At 44.2% G+C, this 19544-nt stretch overlaps 1 protein-coding gene across 1 annotated transcript in view; it reads right to left on the reverse strand.

Annotated features, from left to right (window-relative positions):
• The window catches only part of SAV1 (salvador family WW domain containing protein 1), a 34029-nt gene extending 14851 nt beyond the window's left edge, over nucleotides 1–19178 (reverse strand). The window contains exons 1-3 of the mRNA XM_086937305.1: nucleotides 18647–19178; nucleotides 11068–11514; nucleotides 9633–9903 (exon numbers count right to left, since the gene is read on the reverse strand). Of these exons, the coding sequence (XP_086793431.1) occupies nucleotides 9633–9903; nucleotides 11068–11514; nucleotides 18647–18740 (812 nt within the window). The 5' untranslated portion in view covers nucleotides 18741–19178. The remainder of the gene's footprint in view (nucleotides 1–9632; nucleotides 9904–11067; nucleotides 11515–18646) is intronic.
• Nucleotides 19179–19544: the final 366 nt, after the last annotated feature.

The raw sequence follows: 19544 nt of genomic DNA on the forward strand, positions 1-19544 counted from the left end.
TCTGCAAAGGAGGCCAGGAAATTCAGCAAATGTATCATATCTGCTGCCACTGGATCAATTCTTTGTCGCAGACACAAACAGGACCTTCTCCAACAAGTGGGTTTGTATCACTTAGCAGTGCGGTCTGTCCAGACCCTGGACATGAAGTTTTCAGCCACGTCCGAAAGAATCGGGACCGCACAACGTCCCCGGTAATCCACCACGCCATGAGAGCAGAGACCCTTGCAGAACAAGGGGATGCTGGGTTGAGCAGCAGCTCTGGAAACCGGGCGGAGAGGGATTGGAAAATCCCAAGAAAGTTCCAGAAGAACTGGAAACCAGACTTGAGATCTCCAAATTGGCGTGATTAGTACCACCTCAGATTTCTGCCGACAGCCTTGCGCTGAGGCTCTCGTAATCATGGCAAACGGGGGAAAGGCGTAACCTTACTTTTCCCGTCAGAGTTGGAGATATGCATGCGTGGCCGCTGCCAGAGGGTCCAGCCTCCAACTGAAAAATCTGGGAAGCTGATGGTCCAGGTGGGAGGCAAAAAGGTACACGAGAAAGTTCACCATTTGACTTGGAGGTCCGAAAATACACCTTCGCAGAGTTTCCACAAGCTCCCATCCTGGACATTGCAGGACTGGAAGTCGGCTATTTGATTGTCCTGACCCAGAAGGTACTCTGCTATAACCGAGATCTGGAGATCCAGGCAGTACTGCCAAAGATTGGAGGCAAGGTCAGAGAGAGCCTCCAACCGGGTTCCTCCCAGATGGCTGATGTAGCGGGCTGAGGACACATTGTCTATCTTGAGAAAAACGCAGCACTGACCAGAGTCCTTGGTCCAACACCGAATTGTAAAAGAGCCCGCCAGAAGCTCCAGACAATTAATATGTAAATGTTGCTCGTGTGGAGACCATATATAAGCGTGCCCCTTCATTGGGGAACGTCCCCTGGTCACTGCTTTCTCCCCTCCTGGGGTTAAATCAATATTCAAGAAAAAAAACTTAACACGTTGTCTTCATTAGGAAACCACATTAGTTTTATTTCCTTATAATCCAGAGTTGAATTTCACTCATTGGTTAATTTTCAAGTAGCCTTCATCAGGGAAGTGTAATCTGTGGGCAAATGAATGCTTTTAATACATGAGGATCAAAAAACGCTGATAAATTCTATGGCCAAAAAGAACCTGCTTAGGTGACCCAATGGCAGTGTACAACAAAACCAAAACACTCAAAATATGTACCCCAGTTTGTGCTGTTGATAGTCAAACGTGAAGCTCCACACCTGTGAATGCTATATAACCAACTCAGTACTCAGTTATAGAATGACGTGTGTCTAATGTGACCTACAGTTCACCGCAACCAATATAAATCCCTGTGCATCCTCCAGTTCATAACGACTAAAAACGACAGAGTGCCATCAAGTGAAACCAGCAGGGCTCAATCGTGGTGCCGCGTTTATAAACAAGTCTATAGTTCGTGCAGCTATGCCGCCTCAATCGCAGTGTGAAACAATATTTTGAAATAATCTAACCGGTGTTAGATTTTATTAGTGTAAACATGCAACAACAACTTAAACACAAACGGGCACTTACTCGAGAACGCGTCTCCCTCTCTTCGCGGTCTGACTTGTGTGATGGTAACCATAGCAGGACGACTATTTTTACCGAAAACGGCGGCCGTCTTAGAGTGTGCAATCGGTGAGTGAAAGTGACAAGCGGCTTGCCGTGATTTGAATCAGGTGCAACCAACATGTTGAGGGCCAAACTATGAAAACTAATCCCAAAAGTATATGGTACGGAAGTCAAAAATGAAATCTGCATTATTACATAGTTTGATGAAGCAAGAAAAAAATACTAATACATATGTAAAAGTTAAACACAATGTATATCAGGGAAGGCAACACAGTGTTCCCACAACACAAAGTTCAGAGTAATGTTCATAGGTAACAACTGTACTCGACCCTGTCTTTCATCCCCATGGGTTTCAGAGTTTCCAACTTATAAATCCAGTAATTCTCTCTCTGTAATAGATTCTTGTTGTTGCCCATTCCTTCTCTTTTAGCGACCAATTCCAAAATTGTGAATCTCAATTGACTGGCGTTATGCATGGCTTCACTAAAATGGCAAGCAACCGTGGATTTCACCATTTTATTGCTCATTCAGCCTCACTTTCATTTTGCGTTCAGTTTTTCCTACATATCCCTGTCACAAGGACATTTGAGTAGGTAAATCAGGTTCATGGAATCACATGTTGCAGACACTCTTAGTTTGATTTTGTAATCTTTACTCGGATGGGTGATCGGCTTTCCCTTAATAATATTGTTGCAATGGCTACAGTTGTGGCATGGTATTGTGCCACTATATGTTTCATCTTTTGTCTGTTCCCTTGGTTTTAGCAGTTCTCCCAAATTTTTAGATCTTTGGTATGCAAAGATCGGTACCTCGTTGAAAATGTTCTTGAAATTTTCTTCCTGGGACAGGATTGACCAATGTTTCATGATAATGTTTTTAAATGCCCTGCTTTTAGTTGAGTATTTAGAGACAATAACTGTCCTGGTATTTTCTCTTTTGGTGGTTTTCAACAAAAGATCTTTCCTACTTTTTTGTGCACATGTCAGTTTTGCCTGCTCCAAAGTATCTTGGGGGTACCCCCTCTCTTTAAATCTACTTTCCATTTCTCTGATCCGCATATTAGATTTTTCTGGTGAGGATGCTATTCTCTTTACTCTGAGCATCTATGAATATGGGAGGTTTGTTTTTAAACTTTGCTGATGAAAACTGTTGAAATGTAACAGATTGTTCCGATCCGTTGGTTTGCGATAAATGTCTGTTTCAAAGCCCAGCTCTTTTCTAGTGACTTCCACGTCCAAGAAAGTAATTTTTCTCAAATGCATTTCTGAAGTGAACTGAATATGTCCATCCTTTTTGTTTAATTCATCAATTGTTATGTTAAAGATTTGTAGAGCGCATGGCTGCCCCTGCAATAGGGTGTCCCAGCGCTAGCAAAGCGAAAAGTAGGAGGTTGAAGACTAGACGGAAGTAAAAAGCCAGGTTTTAATCAGCTTCCTAAATGTCCAGTAGTCGCTGGTGCTGCGCACAGTCAGGGGGATGGAATTCTAGAGTGCAGGCGCCTGGGCTTTAAATGAACGACCTCCAGCTCTACAGGGGCGGACTCGTGGAATGCACAGCAGGTGGAGATCGGCAGAGCGCAAAGCCCACTTAGGGACATAGGCTGTGCAAAGCTCCTGTAGAATTCGGGGACTTTGATTATGCATGATCCGGTGAGCTATACAGAGGGTCTTAAATAGAATTCTTTGCCTTATAGGCAACCAGTGGTGACGATGGAGAAGGTTGGAGGCGTGGCAGAACCTAGGTACAGCAAAAAGAATGCGAGCCGCAGCATTTTGTACACGCTGAAATGTGGCCGTGACAGATTTATTAGTGCCCAGCAGTAGGCCATTGCAATAGTCCAAACGAGAAAGCACCAGCGCCTGCACTATTAGTTGGCAGGTGGAGGCGTCAAAGAAGCCTAGAATAGTTTTAAGGCTACGTAGGAGGCCAAAGCAAGTGCCCGTCACCTTCTTAGCATGAGGCTCAAAAGTAAGGGCAGTGTCCATCACGACCCCAAGATCTTTGACAGTGTCCTTCGGTTGTGGAGGGGAGCCTAGTGCCGTGGGCCACCATTGGGGGTCCCATATAGGAGTGTCGCGGCCTAGGCAGGAGCAGTTCTGTTTTAGCAGAATTCAGCTGCAGGTAGTTCATGGTCATCCAATCAGAGATGGCCAAGATGTCCTCATGGAATTTGTTGGTCTGAAGCCGGGTTGTTAGTAAAGGTGAACATCAGCTGGGTGTCATCCGCATAAGATGTCATTTTGATGTTACGCTCTTTAGCTAACAAGGCCAGAGGGCGGACGTACACGTTGAACAGCGTAGGGCTTAGAGCTGAGCCCTGGGGGACGCCGCACTTTGAAGGATAGATTTTGGAACAATGAGGGGAGGCGTGAACTTGGAAGGAGCGTTCCGACAAGAATACCGTGAACCAGGCCAGAGCCTTGCCTTGGACTCTGATCTCTTCCAAACGTTGGAGGAGAATTTTATGGGAGACTGTAGCGGGGTGGTAACAGATGCATCCCCGATTGATTGGTGGGTCGCTGACTCTGCCTCACCTCCTTCCCCTCAGACGGACTGGTCCAGCTGTCCACAGCTTTCAAACACCAAAGAAAGGGAGGAGGGCGCCTTTAACCGGGCCTACGACGGTGACGAAACCATGCCCCCACATGACGACAGAGGGTCCGGAATGGTCAAAGACCCGGAAGCCCTCTACTCAGTGTGCGACGTCACCCAGGAGGAAGCGGAGTGGAGCGAGGAGGTCGGGAGTGAAAGCGGAGGAAACTGAGAACGGAACAAGGAAAGCAAAGAGTGCGGAGAAGACAGGAGAGGAGTCAGTGGAGGCGTGCCAGGAGGCGAGCGACCCGGTGGACCGCCGTGCCACACTCCCGAGGGAGGAGTGTAGCTCACACAGGTACGGCGGCGTTTGGCAACCTGGGTCGGGAGAAGGGGAGGAGGTCCTCTTGTATAAAGTTGTAGATAATCCTTCCCAACCTTTCCCGCGTCCTTCGACCCCTCTCTTCCCCACACTCTTGTTCCTCACTATCCCCGAGCACCGTTTATATTTGTATAGCACCGGTGTCCCTATACACCCCCGGTCTCCTCGTGGGTATCGTGTAAACTGATTGCGAGACTGACGGCCTCCCCTCTGTTGGTTTTCTTTTGGGGCTGAACGACGCCAGGAAACAGAGTGCTACCTTCCGACAAGCTGACAGGACGAGGGCAAGATCATCCAGGCTGAAGAGTAGAATCGCAATCACGGACCGGGCGGAGTTTGCGAGAGAGAGACTGACGTCTTGTAATAGAAAAGCACTTATAAAAATAAAACCTTCACTAACCAGAAATAGACTCCAGTCCATTCATAACCCCACGCTACAGAGACCTTATCAAAGGCAGCACTGAGGTCAAGTAACACCAGTGCAGATGCGTTACCTTCATCTTGTGCTGCCCGAAGCTGCTCGGTAACTGCTAAAAGCGTTTTTTTGCAAAGCTAATTCAGAGCCAGTCCATATGATAAAAAGGTTGTCGATATATCTTAGAATGAGTTTAGTATTTGTCACCCATGGTTCTTGGGTCAAAATATGTTTATTTTCAAATCTCTCCATATACAGGTTCGCATATTCCGGTGCTGCCGAATTTCCCATGGCTGTTCCGGTTTGCTGTAGGAAGAAACAATCCTTCCATTTGAAGTAGCTGTGGAACAGGGTGAAGCACAGAAGTTCCATTAAGAAAACTTTGAATCCCATGTCTAGTTCTGTATGCAACAACGGAAGTTCTATGGCTTCTATTCTATCTTTGTGTGGTATAGATGTATACAGGGATTTTATGTCCATACGGCATAACACAATGAGCTCGTCCACTGCGAGCGTCATTTCCTCTAATTTCTTTATAAAGTGGGTTGTATCCTTGACGTACGTCCTCATCCTTATCACACAGGGCTGTAAGTATTTGTCCAACAGTTGACCAATTGGTTGGTGAATGCTTCCTTTCGTTGACACAATCGGTCGAAAGGGAGGTTTCTTTAAGTTCTTGTGAATCTTAGGTAGCATATATAACGAAGGACTTCTAGGATGGATCACAGTTAGTGCTTTTGACAAGGGAACAATTGACGAAAGAACCAAAAAATTTCCATTTATGATAATTTGTAATTGTTTAGCAAACTGCTCTGTGGGGTTCATATCCAAAGGCTGATAAATGGTTTCATCTAGGAGATGTGATGCAACCTCCTGTTCATAATGTTTAGTATTTAAAATCTCTATTGCACCACCTTTATCCACCTTCTGACAGATGATATTGGGGTTCTTGGCAATCCTATGTAAAATATCTTGCTTTTTTTGTAAGATTATGGCACCTCGATTTCTTAGAAAAATTCAATTTGGAAATTTCGTTCTTTACCAAATTTTCGAAGATATCCAGAGTTTTATGGCTGGTGGGTGCCATGAAGGTACAATGGGGTGATAAACCTCGCAGTTGATCCTCTTTGGTTTCCCCTTTCTCTGTGATGATGTTGTCAAAGAAATGTCTAAGGCGAAGTTTCCTCATAAGTTTGTAGAGACTAACTTCTAATTCCAATTTGTCAGTTTCAGTTGTTGGTACAAAAGTCATCCCTTTTTGCAGTGTTTTTAATTCCACTTCATGCAGTCTTTGGTCAGAGAGGTTGATGACTAGATTATGCATATTTAGTTCTTCTTTGTTTTATCCTTCTTCAATCCAGATGTCATGCTGCTTGTGTTTGGCAATTCTTTTTCCTTTTCTTTGCCCCCTCCAGGGTCTCCCTTTTCCAGGTGGCCTGACTCTAAAAAATGATCAGTAGTGCTTTGTTGCTGGTCTTATCTCAAAGTGTTATCTGTGGTTTGTTGTGGAGACCACAGTCCGCCTGTAGAGAAATCGCCTCATCTGGAGCCCCAACCTGACCTGCTGCCATTGGACTCTATGATGATGTCCGGGGCAGAGCCAAAAATCATTCGCCCATTCCATGCCTCCATGTTGGCCAGCCACTAATTTATCTCCTCTTTGGCATCTCTTGAGAGAGCACCTACTGGGAGTATGAGACACCCTTGCGCAAGTGCACCGCCTTCAATCGCTGGAGGGCACGATAGTGAAGAGGCCTCGAGAAGATGGCCTGCATGGATGAGGGGAGGCCTACCAGGCGGGCCACCTGTCTCAAGGAGATTCGAGGTCTGGACAAAGCACATCTCAACTCGGAGGCTGAGAGTAGCGGTGATGGAGTCGATTGAGAAACCCAATAAAATCACACACTTGGAGGGGACCAGAAGGGACTTGAGTTTGTTGATTACGAAGCCCAATTGCTGCAAGTGGTCGACCCCGGGCTGAAGCTGCACAGCTAGACAGTTGGAATATTGTGCCATGATGAGGATGTCATCCAGGTAGATGGTGAGTCACATCCCGGGAGACCTTAGATGCCCCACGACCAACTTGAGGACCTTCGTGAAACACCAGGGGGAGGACAAGAGGCTAAAGGAAAGTCTCGCCTTCCCAACGAAACTGCATTTAGCTCCTGTGAGGGGAATAGCCCGGTATCGATAGGACGCACCATCCAGTCCCGGGGGGAAGGAAATCCTGCAACAGGTGGATCACCTCAGTTTTGAAGTGGCGGTAGACGATCCACTTATTGAATTCGTGCAGATTGATGGCCAGCCGGCGAACTCCATCTGTCTTGTCTACCAGAAAAAGGCTTCTGATAAAACCCTGGGATGTGGGATGGTGGGGGAAATAGCACCCTTTAAAAGAAGGGAGTACACCTCAGCATCCACCAGAGCAGTGTCCTTCACGGAAAAATGTATGGGTTGGTGGTGATGAGACCTGAACCGGGGTGCCACTGAACTCTATCCGGAACCCCGGATCGTCTGAAAAACCCATGCATCCCCCGTGATGAAGTCCAAGCCTGGAAAAATGTCACCAGCCGCCCTCCTATTTTTACGTGGGAAGAAGGAAGGACACTCACTGGTGTTATGGAAAGCACCTGCTCCTCTGCGTTTACCCCGACATCCTCTGGTCGGATAAAGGGATACTGGTTATTGGATTGGCCCTACCTAGACCGCCACCCCGGAAAACCCAAAAGTGAAAAAACCTTTTTAATGGAGGACTGCGCTTCATCAAGGGAGGTGAAGGTATTCATGATAAGCCCCAAACTGTTTGATAAACGGCTCCCTAAAAAGACCGCCTTGCACGATGGGGCCTGCCTCAGAGTTGGCCAGGTCTCCCAGCTGGGGATTCACCTTGATAAGCAATGAGTGACGTCTCTCCACAGATAAAGAGCAATTTGTGTTTCCCCGAAAGACGATTGCACGCTGTGCACAGGCGGAGAGGGTGGAAAACAAGAGAATGGTTTTGAAGAGTGTCAGGAAGATTGGCGCTCAGCGAGTTCCCAGTGTGTATGGGGCGGTGGAGTAATTCTGTGTTCGGTGCGAGACAGGTCAGGGGAACAAAACCAGCAGGAAAACAACCCCTGAGTAGACAGAGATAAGGATCTCTGGTCAAATGAAATGCAACAAATTTCCTGTGCACATGACAAACTCACGAAGTTCTCAGGTGAGAACCAGATTATAGTGATCCTTCAAGAAATGTTACTGCAATCAACAGTGTAGAATGAAAATTTGTTTTAATGGTTCTGAATTGAAAATCAGTACAAACATGAGCAAAAAGCTGACACGTGTTTCGTCACACCGTGTGCGGGTAATGACTCATCAGGGCTGGGAAGAAAAAGGATAAGGGCATTAGGAACGAAGGACATGAAAAGGTGACTCAAGTGCGTGAATAGAGAGAAAAGACACCATAATTCTAGTGGAGACCCTATATTAGATGGCGTAATCAAAATGTAAAATCTGTGTAACAAGTTTCTGTAAGATTATGTGAAACATAAAAATAAACAAGCCTTGGCAAAGCGTGCAGGTCTGAAATAGGGCTCAGAGATTTAATAGACATAAAAGGTCATGGTTAACGCAAGGCCTAAGGAGGGGCCCAATTACTAAAGAAAGCTTCAAAAGTGCACCCATGGTTTTTGTGCAGACATACAACTTTCATGACTTCACAGGTATTTACAGAAGTAGGCCACGAAATTGTATTCTTAAAAAAAATGGTGAACTGCATTTTAGCAATATGCATGTGTAGATTTGCACATGTGCAATTCTGAGTGCTTCCAACTTACTCTCCACCCACTTTTTTCCCAACCCTGGAAGAAGTTTCACATCTGTAACGTCAGGAGTTAAGTTCCAAAAGAAAAGAAGAAGATTAGAGAAGAGTTGGTGAAAACCCTTAAAACCTGCAAGGTAGTAGGTTTGCACAGACTCAATGGGGCATTCCAACCCTAGACCTTCAGCCTTCGGCCCCAGTATGTAGATCGGGGGGACGTAGAAACATAAGGGAATGGCTAGTATTCAAACTTGATCCAAGGCATAATCAGAGAGGCTATATCAGCGCTCTTATATAATGAGATTGTGGCCATGATTTGTCGCCACATTAAATGGCACAAAAAAGACAAGTAGATTTTGTTACAGGACAAGTAGATTTATGAAGCAACCTGCCCCATTGACAAGTAGTTATTTTAATAAATTCCACACCCCTGCAATGTAACATCTTTATAAAAACATTGAAAATAACCTTATCGGCCAAATATTCACAATCCAATGCATATAACCGATCCACCCACTACTTACTACCGCTTCCCTAAATTACTATGCAAACCTTCACAATCAAATTAAAATAAAAGTTTTATAATCCCCCATCAGTACTACCCTAATGTCAAACATTTTTATATTGCAATGCACTAGATGAGTTTAATTACAGCTGCAAACATACACATTGCTGACTTTGTGGGAACACTGCTGCGTAAAATCACCCAAAGAGCAAGAAAAAAAAACGATTGGAACTAAATAACAATCTAATCTACACTCAATCAATACCAAAAAAGTCCAAAATTCAATAATGTGGTAGCCTATTTACAAACTTTATGGCAACATATTAAAACAAGCTTTTGAAAGTATAGCAAAAACATGAGCTGGAAAAACCCATTAAACGTTACCTTGGAGCACAAGGGTGTTTGTACTGAGCCCTTTTATTGATGTGATCCACATAATATACACCAAACTCTGCAGATTCAACTCGCTCCCAGCCAGGTGGAAGGCCCTCTCTCTCCAGTGGATGGCTCCAATGAGTTGTATTAGTGTTATGGTCTATGAAATATTTTCTTCCTCTTATAGTCCAGTCCACTGACCATCCAGGGGGGAGGGGAACATCTTCAGCACTGTGAGTGGTTAAATTTCCCAGAGATGTAGAGGCAACCCTCCCAATGCCTGAGGAAAACAAAAGACGATTCTATAAACATACTTTAAAATGTAGCCTCCAGATAGCTAAAACACCGAAAAGCAATACAAATCGTTTAATTACTATTTCAGGGGCAGATTTCAGAGTCAAGACTACAGTGTTTTCATTTATCGGAACCTTAAAAATTCTCAGCATTTGTTTTCCATTTATTATACTATACCAATAAATGAGGACGGAAACTTCAATGGGTAAATATCAAGTAAAGACAGTCTGGGATAATATGTCAATCTGAAATCTCATTCACCAACTGTATGAAGTCATTTACCTAGCAATCAGCATGATTCAGTTGGATAGTACATAATCCTGTAGATTCTCTCTTTTTTAATAGATCATGGAGTACCACACTGAATCCAGAAAGAATATGGCTTAAATGAATGAACTGTAGACCACAAGGCAGCTTTAAAAAGCTCTGCTACTGCTATAGTAACCAATAGTGATGCATTAGGAAGGAGAGAAGATAGACTATCGTCTTAGTAAAGGCCCCAATGTTATCCACATGTTATTTACCTAGGCATTACTGTTACATTTACGCCTTTTGTAGCAAAACAATACAACCACATTTTTCTCCATCTAAAATATTTAATTTCCTAAAAGCAATAAACGTAACGCCAAACAGTTCAGATTTCCAGACTTTTCAGCTTAGGATGAAATTAATAAATACTGGCATAGATGTGAGCTGATTAATGTGAACAAGTAAAAGGGCTTTGGGGAGAATCCAGGATGAGTCCTAAAGACAACACAGAACAAAATGATTTCGATAACTAGCCTAAGAGAAGATAGAATGACATCTTACACAAAATAATTTCTAGGCCTTGATGTTGAAACATCTCTTTTTACAACAAATCTCAACTGAAGCGCTCACACCAGAATACTGGGAAAGAAAACACTCTTAGGCCATTATTGCACTGTGGTGGGAATACCTGATGCAGCACTCTCAGGATTATAAATTGTGAGTAATGGTAATTCTGGGGTGGGGAAACAGAGAAATTTCAGGATGTTCCAACGGTTGCCATGCAACATGGGGTATTACTGTGCAAATCAGTATTATACAAAAAAATGTAAACAGGTCTAAAAAGACATTGAAAATGGCTTCAAGGAAATAAATAAGCGTAAAGTATTTTGCAAATACTTGCCTGCTGGAAGTCTCCCCTGACTTGGTGGCATTCTTTGGAAGTGATCATTGATTTCATAGTATCTGAAATCTTCATGACCAAGATCACCTTGATGGCGTCTTCTCGGACGATCATAAAATTGATCTCGGTAGAAATAACGTGCCCCTACCTCCCCATTTCCTGTTACAGAATTACTTTCTGTTAAGAAAGACTGTGAGGATGAGCCATATTCCTGTGGCACGTCTGCCAAACTTCGCACAAGAAAGGATGGAGCAGACAGCCTGTTGCTTTCTCGCCTCACTACCTCGTGAGAGGGTCTCTGCACTGGAGTCCGAAGGAAACTTTGGTTTCTAGAAATGGCAACATCCCCTGGGGCAGCCGGGTAAGGAATTGAACTGGTGTCTGGGAGGCAAACATCTGTTCGTCTGGGAATTGTTGGACCATGACGGATGAAAAGAGGCATCAGATCTATAGAGACAAGAAGTACACTAAAGTTGGGAAGAATTCAGTGCAAAAACATAACAAATGATGCCACTTCCCTAAACAAAATAGAAACATGCAATAACCTAGAGCTCATTTTTAGTATGAAAATATGGAATTTAAATTGTCAAAAATGTCACTTACATGTTCGAACCAGAAGTTATGGTAAAAAGACACCCAAATATTGCATGTGCAGGTCTAAAAAATAATTGTAGATTACTGACCAGTTTATTGCCATCTCTCACTATTTCAACTAGACATCGGCAGGACAACTGGGCCTAAAGACACCCATACACAAGTTAAACCTAAACAGACCTTTCACACCAACAACCAGAGCCAATATTTGCACCTCAATAGGAAATGTGGGGTAAAGGATCAAATAATTTGTTTTCCTTAAGAGCTGAAAATGAAAGGGATCAAAGTGGTTGAATAATATAAAGGAGGCAGCGCTTGTGGGTATGCTACACTGATGTACTGAAAATGAGGAAAGCATCCCTTCAGTACTCCTTACACCCTGCTTTGATATGTAAAATTAGATTTGGTATGTTATGTGATCACATATGTTTTACACTAGCTATATTTCCATTTCAGACAGTAATCACAGCCTGTGCATGATACTCAAACATGCATAGCCTGAACTATATTTTCAATATGCATGAACATTTTAGAGTGTTGGGCAATATGAACTGGAGGGGATCACTTGTTAGATTGTACAACCAAGCTAAAACGGTCACTCATTTACCTCCTCTCTCTTTGCAAAGAAAATCCTCCTTCACCTACTGCTGTAAATGAGACTTCTTGGTGTAATTAGTTTCTGTATACACTGTGGGCTCCTTTATTAACCAGTGTACGGAATTCTTTATGCACTAGACATTCCAACTTTGTGGTCTAATTCAAACACTGTTCAGGTCATTAAGGAAGATGTGTGTAATCCAAGAGGTCATTGTCCTATCTGGGTGAGTGACTCTACGGGTAAAATAGGAGGCTAAAAGCCAGGCATTGGCACATTTTAAAAGGATTCAATATTAACCTAAGTATGGCGTGAGAATCTGCCCGAGCACAGTTGAATGCCTGAACTTGTGTAAAAAAATGCCTGACCTTGGTGTCTTGTTGCATCTAGGTTTTTTTGGTCTTCGCTTTTGATCGAGTCCACAGGTCCAAGCTCTCATCCATTCGGATTATAATGACAAGAGCCAGCATCACTAATTTTTTGAGCCACCTGAATTTTAATCTTACAGCCAAAGTTACATTTGGTGCTCTGAAAGCTCCTATTTGGCCAGCAGCGTTGATCAGCAAGATTTATGTCCTAACCCTTTTTTAATGGTTGGCTTGACAACAAGGCTGCCACTAAATTATGTGAGCATTAATAGAGAGGGGCATTGGCTCCACCCACATGTTGGGAGCCAGGAGCCAGGAGTACGTGTTTTCATTGGTCAGAAGTTGTGTGCTTCCACAAAGAAAGTGCTTACCCTCTACACAGCTGTGATCATTTTATTTATTAAGTTGCCTGAGCTTCAACTTTCAGGGGCGTGCACACACATCGTAATGCTAATAAAAAATAATAAATAGACAATTTAGGTTTTTCTCTGGCAGCAGCACAGGTATGAGGAGGGCAGTCATTAACCTACATGGATGTTTATGTCTGGCTTGACAGTAACTGTCACCTGACCTTGTCACTAACACCATTAATGTTTTGCTTCTACACAAATATTTATTCACATGCTATTTACCTGTAATGCTTCACGTTACAGTACCACTTTCTTTTAAAGCCAGACCTATTGACAATGCTTGTTTTTGTTTATTCTTTATACTAATCAATTGGAGGGTTGTCGAATTGTCGAAGAGGATTGAGAAAGGACATCCATAGATTAGGATGCAAATCCATTCATGTTCCATCTCAAAGAGGATACTGTTTTGGTGTCAAAGACTGGTAACACTTAAAAATATCAACAATTGCTTTGTGACATAATGACAACTTGGATCTTGCTACAAATACATCTAATAAATGTATCTCAACTATAAGGCCCAAGCCAACTATAGTAAGAACTTTCACTATCATACGCAAAGTCTTTAAGAAAGTGTCTTGTTTTTCCTGATGAGGCATCCCTTTGGATAACATGAACAACAGTGTACACCTTAGGAGAGTCAAAATTTTACAATCAATGTGAGATTTTTTATAATATCTCCTCTAAGATATGAAACAGGACCACTACAATGCATCAATACATGGTTGTCTAACATTTTTTTGCTATTGAACTTGCAAATAAAAAAAAGTTAGGTCATATTTTGGTAAATCTTCCTTCTGGTTTACAGCACTACCTAAAAATGTTGTTTAGTGCTTATGAGCGAAATCTTTCATCTACATTTATAATGGAATGGGGGTTGGGAGCACACTGCCTCAGTCCCAGCACAGTTCGCCCCTTTGCATCCTGGTAAATGCAGTACACAGTTCAAACTTCCTTCAAAATTAGCTCGAGTTTTCTCAAGGATTGGGCAATTGCAGACAACAAAAAATTATGTTCCAATGATAATTTGTCTCCCAAAACTAGGATACACTTTGTTTTTTTGTGACTTTTACTGACTGGTACAAATAAACTCTTGTTCCATTAATGTGATGAGAGAGACGTACTAACGCAAGAGTGGCATTTTAAAATATTTTCAAACAATGTCTTCCAGTTTAACCAATGGCAGGTTTCTCACTGATGGCTGTCAAGCTTGGCTGTAGGTGAACAGATATTTAGTCACTGTCACATAGAGACCGCACTTAAGGTTGTTTGTGTATAAGTAACAGTGTAAAGGGGGCAAAACCTTCCCTACCAAAGGAATTCGCCTTCGTCGGAATGCAGAGCACTATGTCCCACAGGCAGCTAAAATTACCAATGTTATTTCGGGGGGGGGGGGGGGGGGGTGAGGGGGGAACGTTCCTGAAGGACTATGGGCAGGAGCTTTACCGCTGCAAACAACTTGCTTCAGCAGGGGTATTTTGTTCAATTATATGGGCATTTATAATACATGGTAGGTGGTTTGTCTCTTGCAGGTCCCTTTTGAGAGCTCTGCGTCATTGCTCCTCCCCCCCCCCTTCCCTCCCACTTGAGGAGACCATGTGCCACAGAGTAAAACATCCCTACAGAATTAGGACGAAAAACAGAGGGAACCTCCTCCCACTAGGTGAAGCCCGGGACAAAGGAGATGGTCCAGCGACGAAACAACAACTAGCTCTATCACACTCAGTCCCACTTCAGATGGTCAATTTTTCCTTGCCTGCTACAGTCTCTCGATCCTCCTCGTGAGACCATGGCAACAGAGTCTGGAGCAGCCGAAAAACGTAATAAAAAGAGAGATTCCACTAACATCAATGTCAGCAGCAGTACAGGGTCAAGCCAGCACGGCCTCAATGGACTGCCCCAAAACACTCCACCTGCAACATAATTCAAAGCTGGCACAGGTGCAGGACCTAAAAGATGCCAGAAGATGAAGTCAAGGAACAAAACCTTCCCTCAAACTAACTGACTGAGCAACTATGCCAACTTTGGAAACACAACCTCAATGTCAGAAAGGCGTGGGACAGACACCCTCCCAAGAACAGATCACATAACTGAGGTTAGACTTCCACCTCAATGGCAATAGCTGTAGAGGACCAGGACTCCGAACCGCAGGAACCAATAACAGCTAAGGACCTTGATCCCTGATGATAGCCCACCCCTCACTCCAGCATCTCAGAATATAAGGAAAGAATCACCTTCTACTCCCAACCTTCTGCCAGTTAACGCAGTTGAAGAAAACTCAGATGGGGCCGACAATCTGTGGCTTGTCAGTTCCAACAATAACATCATGCAGCTCTCCAGCGGCCCTGAATTTAAGGACACGGCCACCTTCTATTTACAACTTTGTCAGTTAACTCAGACGGGATGGCAGGTGGCTCATTAGCTCCAGCAATCACGACAAATGCATCTGCCCTGGAAACACATTCTGCAACAGTAACTTGATCTTAAAAAGAACAATTCAAAACACACTGGAGGGGTCCCTGGCACCACATAGGGGCAAAGAGAACACAGCCCCAACCTACCTTCAGCAGCTGATCAAGAGTACACAGACACCATGTGCGAACTCTCAAGCAAGGGGCCATAATGCAACCTTGTTCCATCCGCTCTACAGCTCCACGGGAAATTAGGACACCTTTATCCGATGCAATAGTGTAACACTGCTAAATCAGATTCCAAAACGTGCTGGGGCAACCTCTACCGACATCGAATGTATTCTATTTGTAAATACAAATCAAGGGCACCAGAGAGACACAAATGTCACCTGGAGCACACCGGACATGGTCGACAAAGAACTGCCCAGCTAAAATGGACAGAAGGCTCCAAGTCAGATAAAATGAATACACCACCAAAACAGTAATCAGTACTGAATATACACTATTTGTATGCCCACCAACCAAGGAAAAAGCGACTGAATCTGATCCCAGTTCCCACTCTATGTCCCAGCACAGAAGAGGGTCAGCAACGAACGAGTCCGGTTTTGGTTGTAAACTCACTAAAGAAGCCACAGCCTGCAAGGTGACCTCAGGCAGCTCAAGCAGGCTCCACAAAACACACAACATCTGCCCTCAGACTCTGGTCATGGAACATACACGACCTAGCAAGTAAGCTTGAAAACCAGGAATTCCTCACCTTTCTCCAAAGTTTTTGGGTGGTCGAACTTCAGGAGAAGAACCAATCGCCATCTGGGGTTCCATATTGTAATCCTGGCGACCAAAAAAATCCACATTCTGAGGCAGCAGATGAGGCCTCACAATCTATTTGTCTACAGCACTCAGTCAGTAGCAAGGAGCAAAAAGCTGACTCGGACAATATCCAAATACTGCAAGAGAGGCTTGTATTACAGAAGCTGGCCTTTCCACTGTAACTATGTGCACCGGAATTGGTATTCTTCCCGCTTGCTTAGAACTATGGCTCACATGAAAACCAATAAAAAAAGGTTTCAAAAGGAACATTGCAACAGGAGCGTATAGTCAGCACAGCCATCACAGGGACTTAAGTGAACCTTTAAGCACCACCCAACTGCAAAGACCAGGCGGAGACCCTGAAGAAGCTGTGCGACAGTCTCTTCAGAGTAAGGGCATCCAGGACACACTCCTTGATCATAGTAACAAGCAACTCTAACACGTATCTGCTAGGTCCTTCACAAAAGAGCAAAATAACAGTGGCTCAAGAGCACTAACAGGACATCCCAATACAAGTAAACACAGGGTTAAGGAGGAGGGACTAAAAGGGCCACAACTTGCTGAGCCAACTGGAACACCTGGGTTTTAGGGCCCTTAATGGCCGCTACCAAGGCGATATTCCACCAGTCATGCCCTTTTACACCACCAATGGCAACTCTCTGATCAACCACACGTTTTGGATCCCTGTCTCTATTAAAGCAGGTTCACTCTTTTGAAATGAGTGAAAGAACAGAGAGCAACCATATGCCCCAGGTGTGGGAACTCACACTTGCTGTGACAGAGAAACGTACACACCTCAGAGCCTCCGAGATCTACCTACCCGGCCAACCAAAGGAGGGTAAAATGGAGCTCAACCACCATACAATTCCTGGAACAGAAAGCTGAAAATCACAAAGTTGGCTCAGAATAACAGGAACTCCCCTAAAAGAAACTGGGAAGCATTTATAGACTCCTTCTCTCAACAAAATGCCTCAAAAGTAAATCTTTTACAGCCCTGCCATAACAGGCCACCATGTGCAAGGTTGAAACAAGTGCATGAACAGAGAAATTAAAATTCTCAAGAAGGAAGTTGAAAAGGATTGTCTGCAGCAAAAACAGGAAAATCACGTAATCGTTCAAGGCCAAGCTCATCTGGCATACAAAGAGGTACAAAAGGGGGTGGTGATGGACTGAGCATCTGAACCAATCAAACACTCACACCCAGTCAACAGATCTAGGTTTAATCCATCACCGTTCTTTAGCCCAATCTGCCACCCCAGTTCAGACATGGCCATATGCAAATCAGTCTGACCCTGTGCCTCATGGGAACAGTCCAGCCCGAACTGCCCAGCCATGCCTTCCCTGGACCGGATTCAAGCTTCCTAGGACCGGTTTCTGTAATTACAGCAGTCTTCAGCCAGGCTTGCTTGAATCCAGTGGCAAAGTGAGCAAGGGACTCACGTCTGAGCATACCCTGCCAACTTCTGGTGAACAAAGCAGTACAAAAGGGGGTGGTGATGGACGGAGCATCTGAACCAATCAAACACTCACACCCAGTCAACAGATCTGGGTTTAATCTATCACCGTTCTTTAGCCCACTCTGCCACCCCAGTTCAGACATGGCCATATGCAAATCAGTCTGACCCTGTGCCTCATGGGAAAAGTCCAGACCGAAGTGCCAAGCCATGCCTTCCCTGGAGCGGATTCAAGACTGATTTGCATAAGGTCATGTCTGAACTGGGGTGGCAGAGTGGGCTAAATATGTGTCTGCCCTAAGCTGCTGCCCATACGGAGGACAGATTTAGGCCGTTCGATACTGTTTCAGCTCAAAGAGGACAGTGCAATAACAAGGATGGTAATGTTTTTAGATCATGCCTATGAAGCATTAATTGCTTAAACGGTTTTTATAACCGGAAAAGTATTGGGCTTTTTTTTTTTAATTAGAGATCAAGCCGAAAATGTTTAGGACGAAATAACTCTTGTAGGTAAAGGGCTAGAAATTGTATTTAAATCAGGGAAACGCATGTATAGAGTTCCCCATGACAAATCGGATGGATACACCTTACCAAATAGTAAATTAGCCCTTTAACTTGGCAAACGGAATAACGATTTAAAGAATACAGTGATACAATTGTAGATGGACAAACAATGAATGGAAACCATTGTGTGATGTTGTGTATTGTATTACGTATAGTTTAGGACCTTTTATAATAAGTTTTACTTATTGAAAGGATTGTCTTTCAAATGCTCGCATTTTTATTGTAATTATATAATTAATACAATAAAGTATTTTACAACTTCACACCAACCAACGTGTAAGAGAAAAGGGACCCCACACTTAACTCCTTCCCCACCAGCTGCAGGCTTTGTGAACCACAGGATGCATTGATGTCCCCTGGCCTCCCCGGTACTCACTGCGCAGCAGAGGGGACGTCTCCTTCTTCACATACTTTCCCTGCACCTCGGCGGGTTTGGACACCTCCTTCTTGGTCTTCTTTCGGGACAGCATGCCTGGGACAGTCTCGGGACCTGGGCGACGGTGTCCAGCTCAGGGAGCGCCTTCCCTTGCTCCGCACCCTAGTCGCCACTACTCCTGGTATGCGGACAAGTGCCCTCACGGGGCCCATACCGCTCTCTGCCGCTCATCCTAGGGCCACGGAGTAGGGTCTCCGGGGGAAGCAAAGCAGCGGCACGCGACCTGGCCCATACTGTGCCACGCAGCCGCCGCCACTTGGTTACCGTCTCGCGCCGCGCTGACCGTTGATGTGATCCGACGTCAGCCGTTTTCCAGGTCCTGTCCAGCTGGTTCTAGAGGGGTTACCCTCTCTCCTGTCCGCGCGCCCCCTACTTGGCCAACACTTGGAGCAAACTTTCCCTAGAGCCCCAAGACTTCCAGTGGCAGATTTTTTTGGCAAGTACCCTCCTAGTAAATTGTGAAAAGAGGCATGACGGGCTGTGAAGAGAGACAGACAACAAGCCCCGCCTACACAACGAAGAGGGTAGCTACACACAGTTTTCAAAACGGTGCCTCAAAAGACTGCTCACCATAACATGCGCTGCTTAAAGGACTAATTCAGATGATCATGAAAATAACTTCAAAAATACACGCTGAAACCTGCCCTGGTTTGACCAACTTGAGTGTATACCACTAACATGACTAAAACAAGCAGTCCCTTTTTAGCTCATCATTGGCAGCCATCTTGAAATGTCAGGAATGTTCTGAAGATGTAAGTGCTGCAACTTAAAATACAACTTTATCAGTTTCTTTTATGATGCGCTTACAACAATCTGTATATATTTTGAAAGATGCATA

This window comes from Lissotriton vulgaris, chromosome 9 (genome assembly GCF_964263255.1).
Source record: "Lissotriton vulgaris chromosome 9, aLisVul1.2, whole genome shotgun sequence".
NCBI classification, from domain to species: Eukaryota; Metazoa; Chordata; class Amphibia; order Caudata; family Salamandridae; genus Lissotriton; species Lissotriton vulgaris.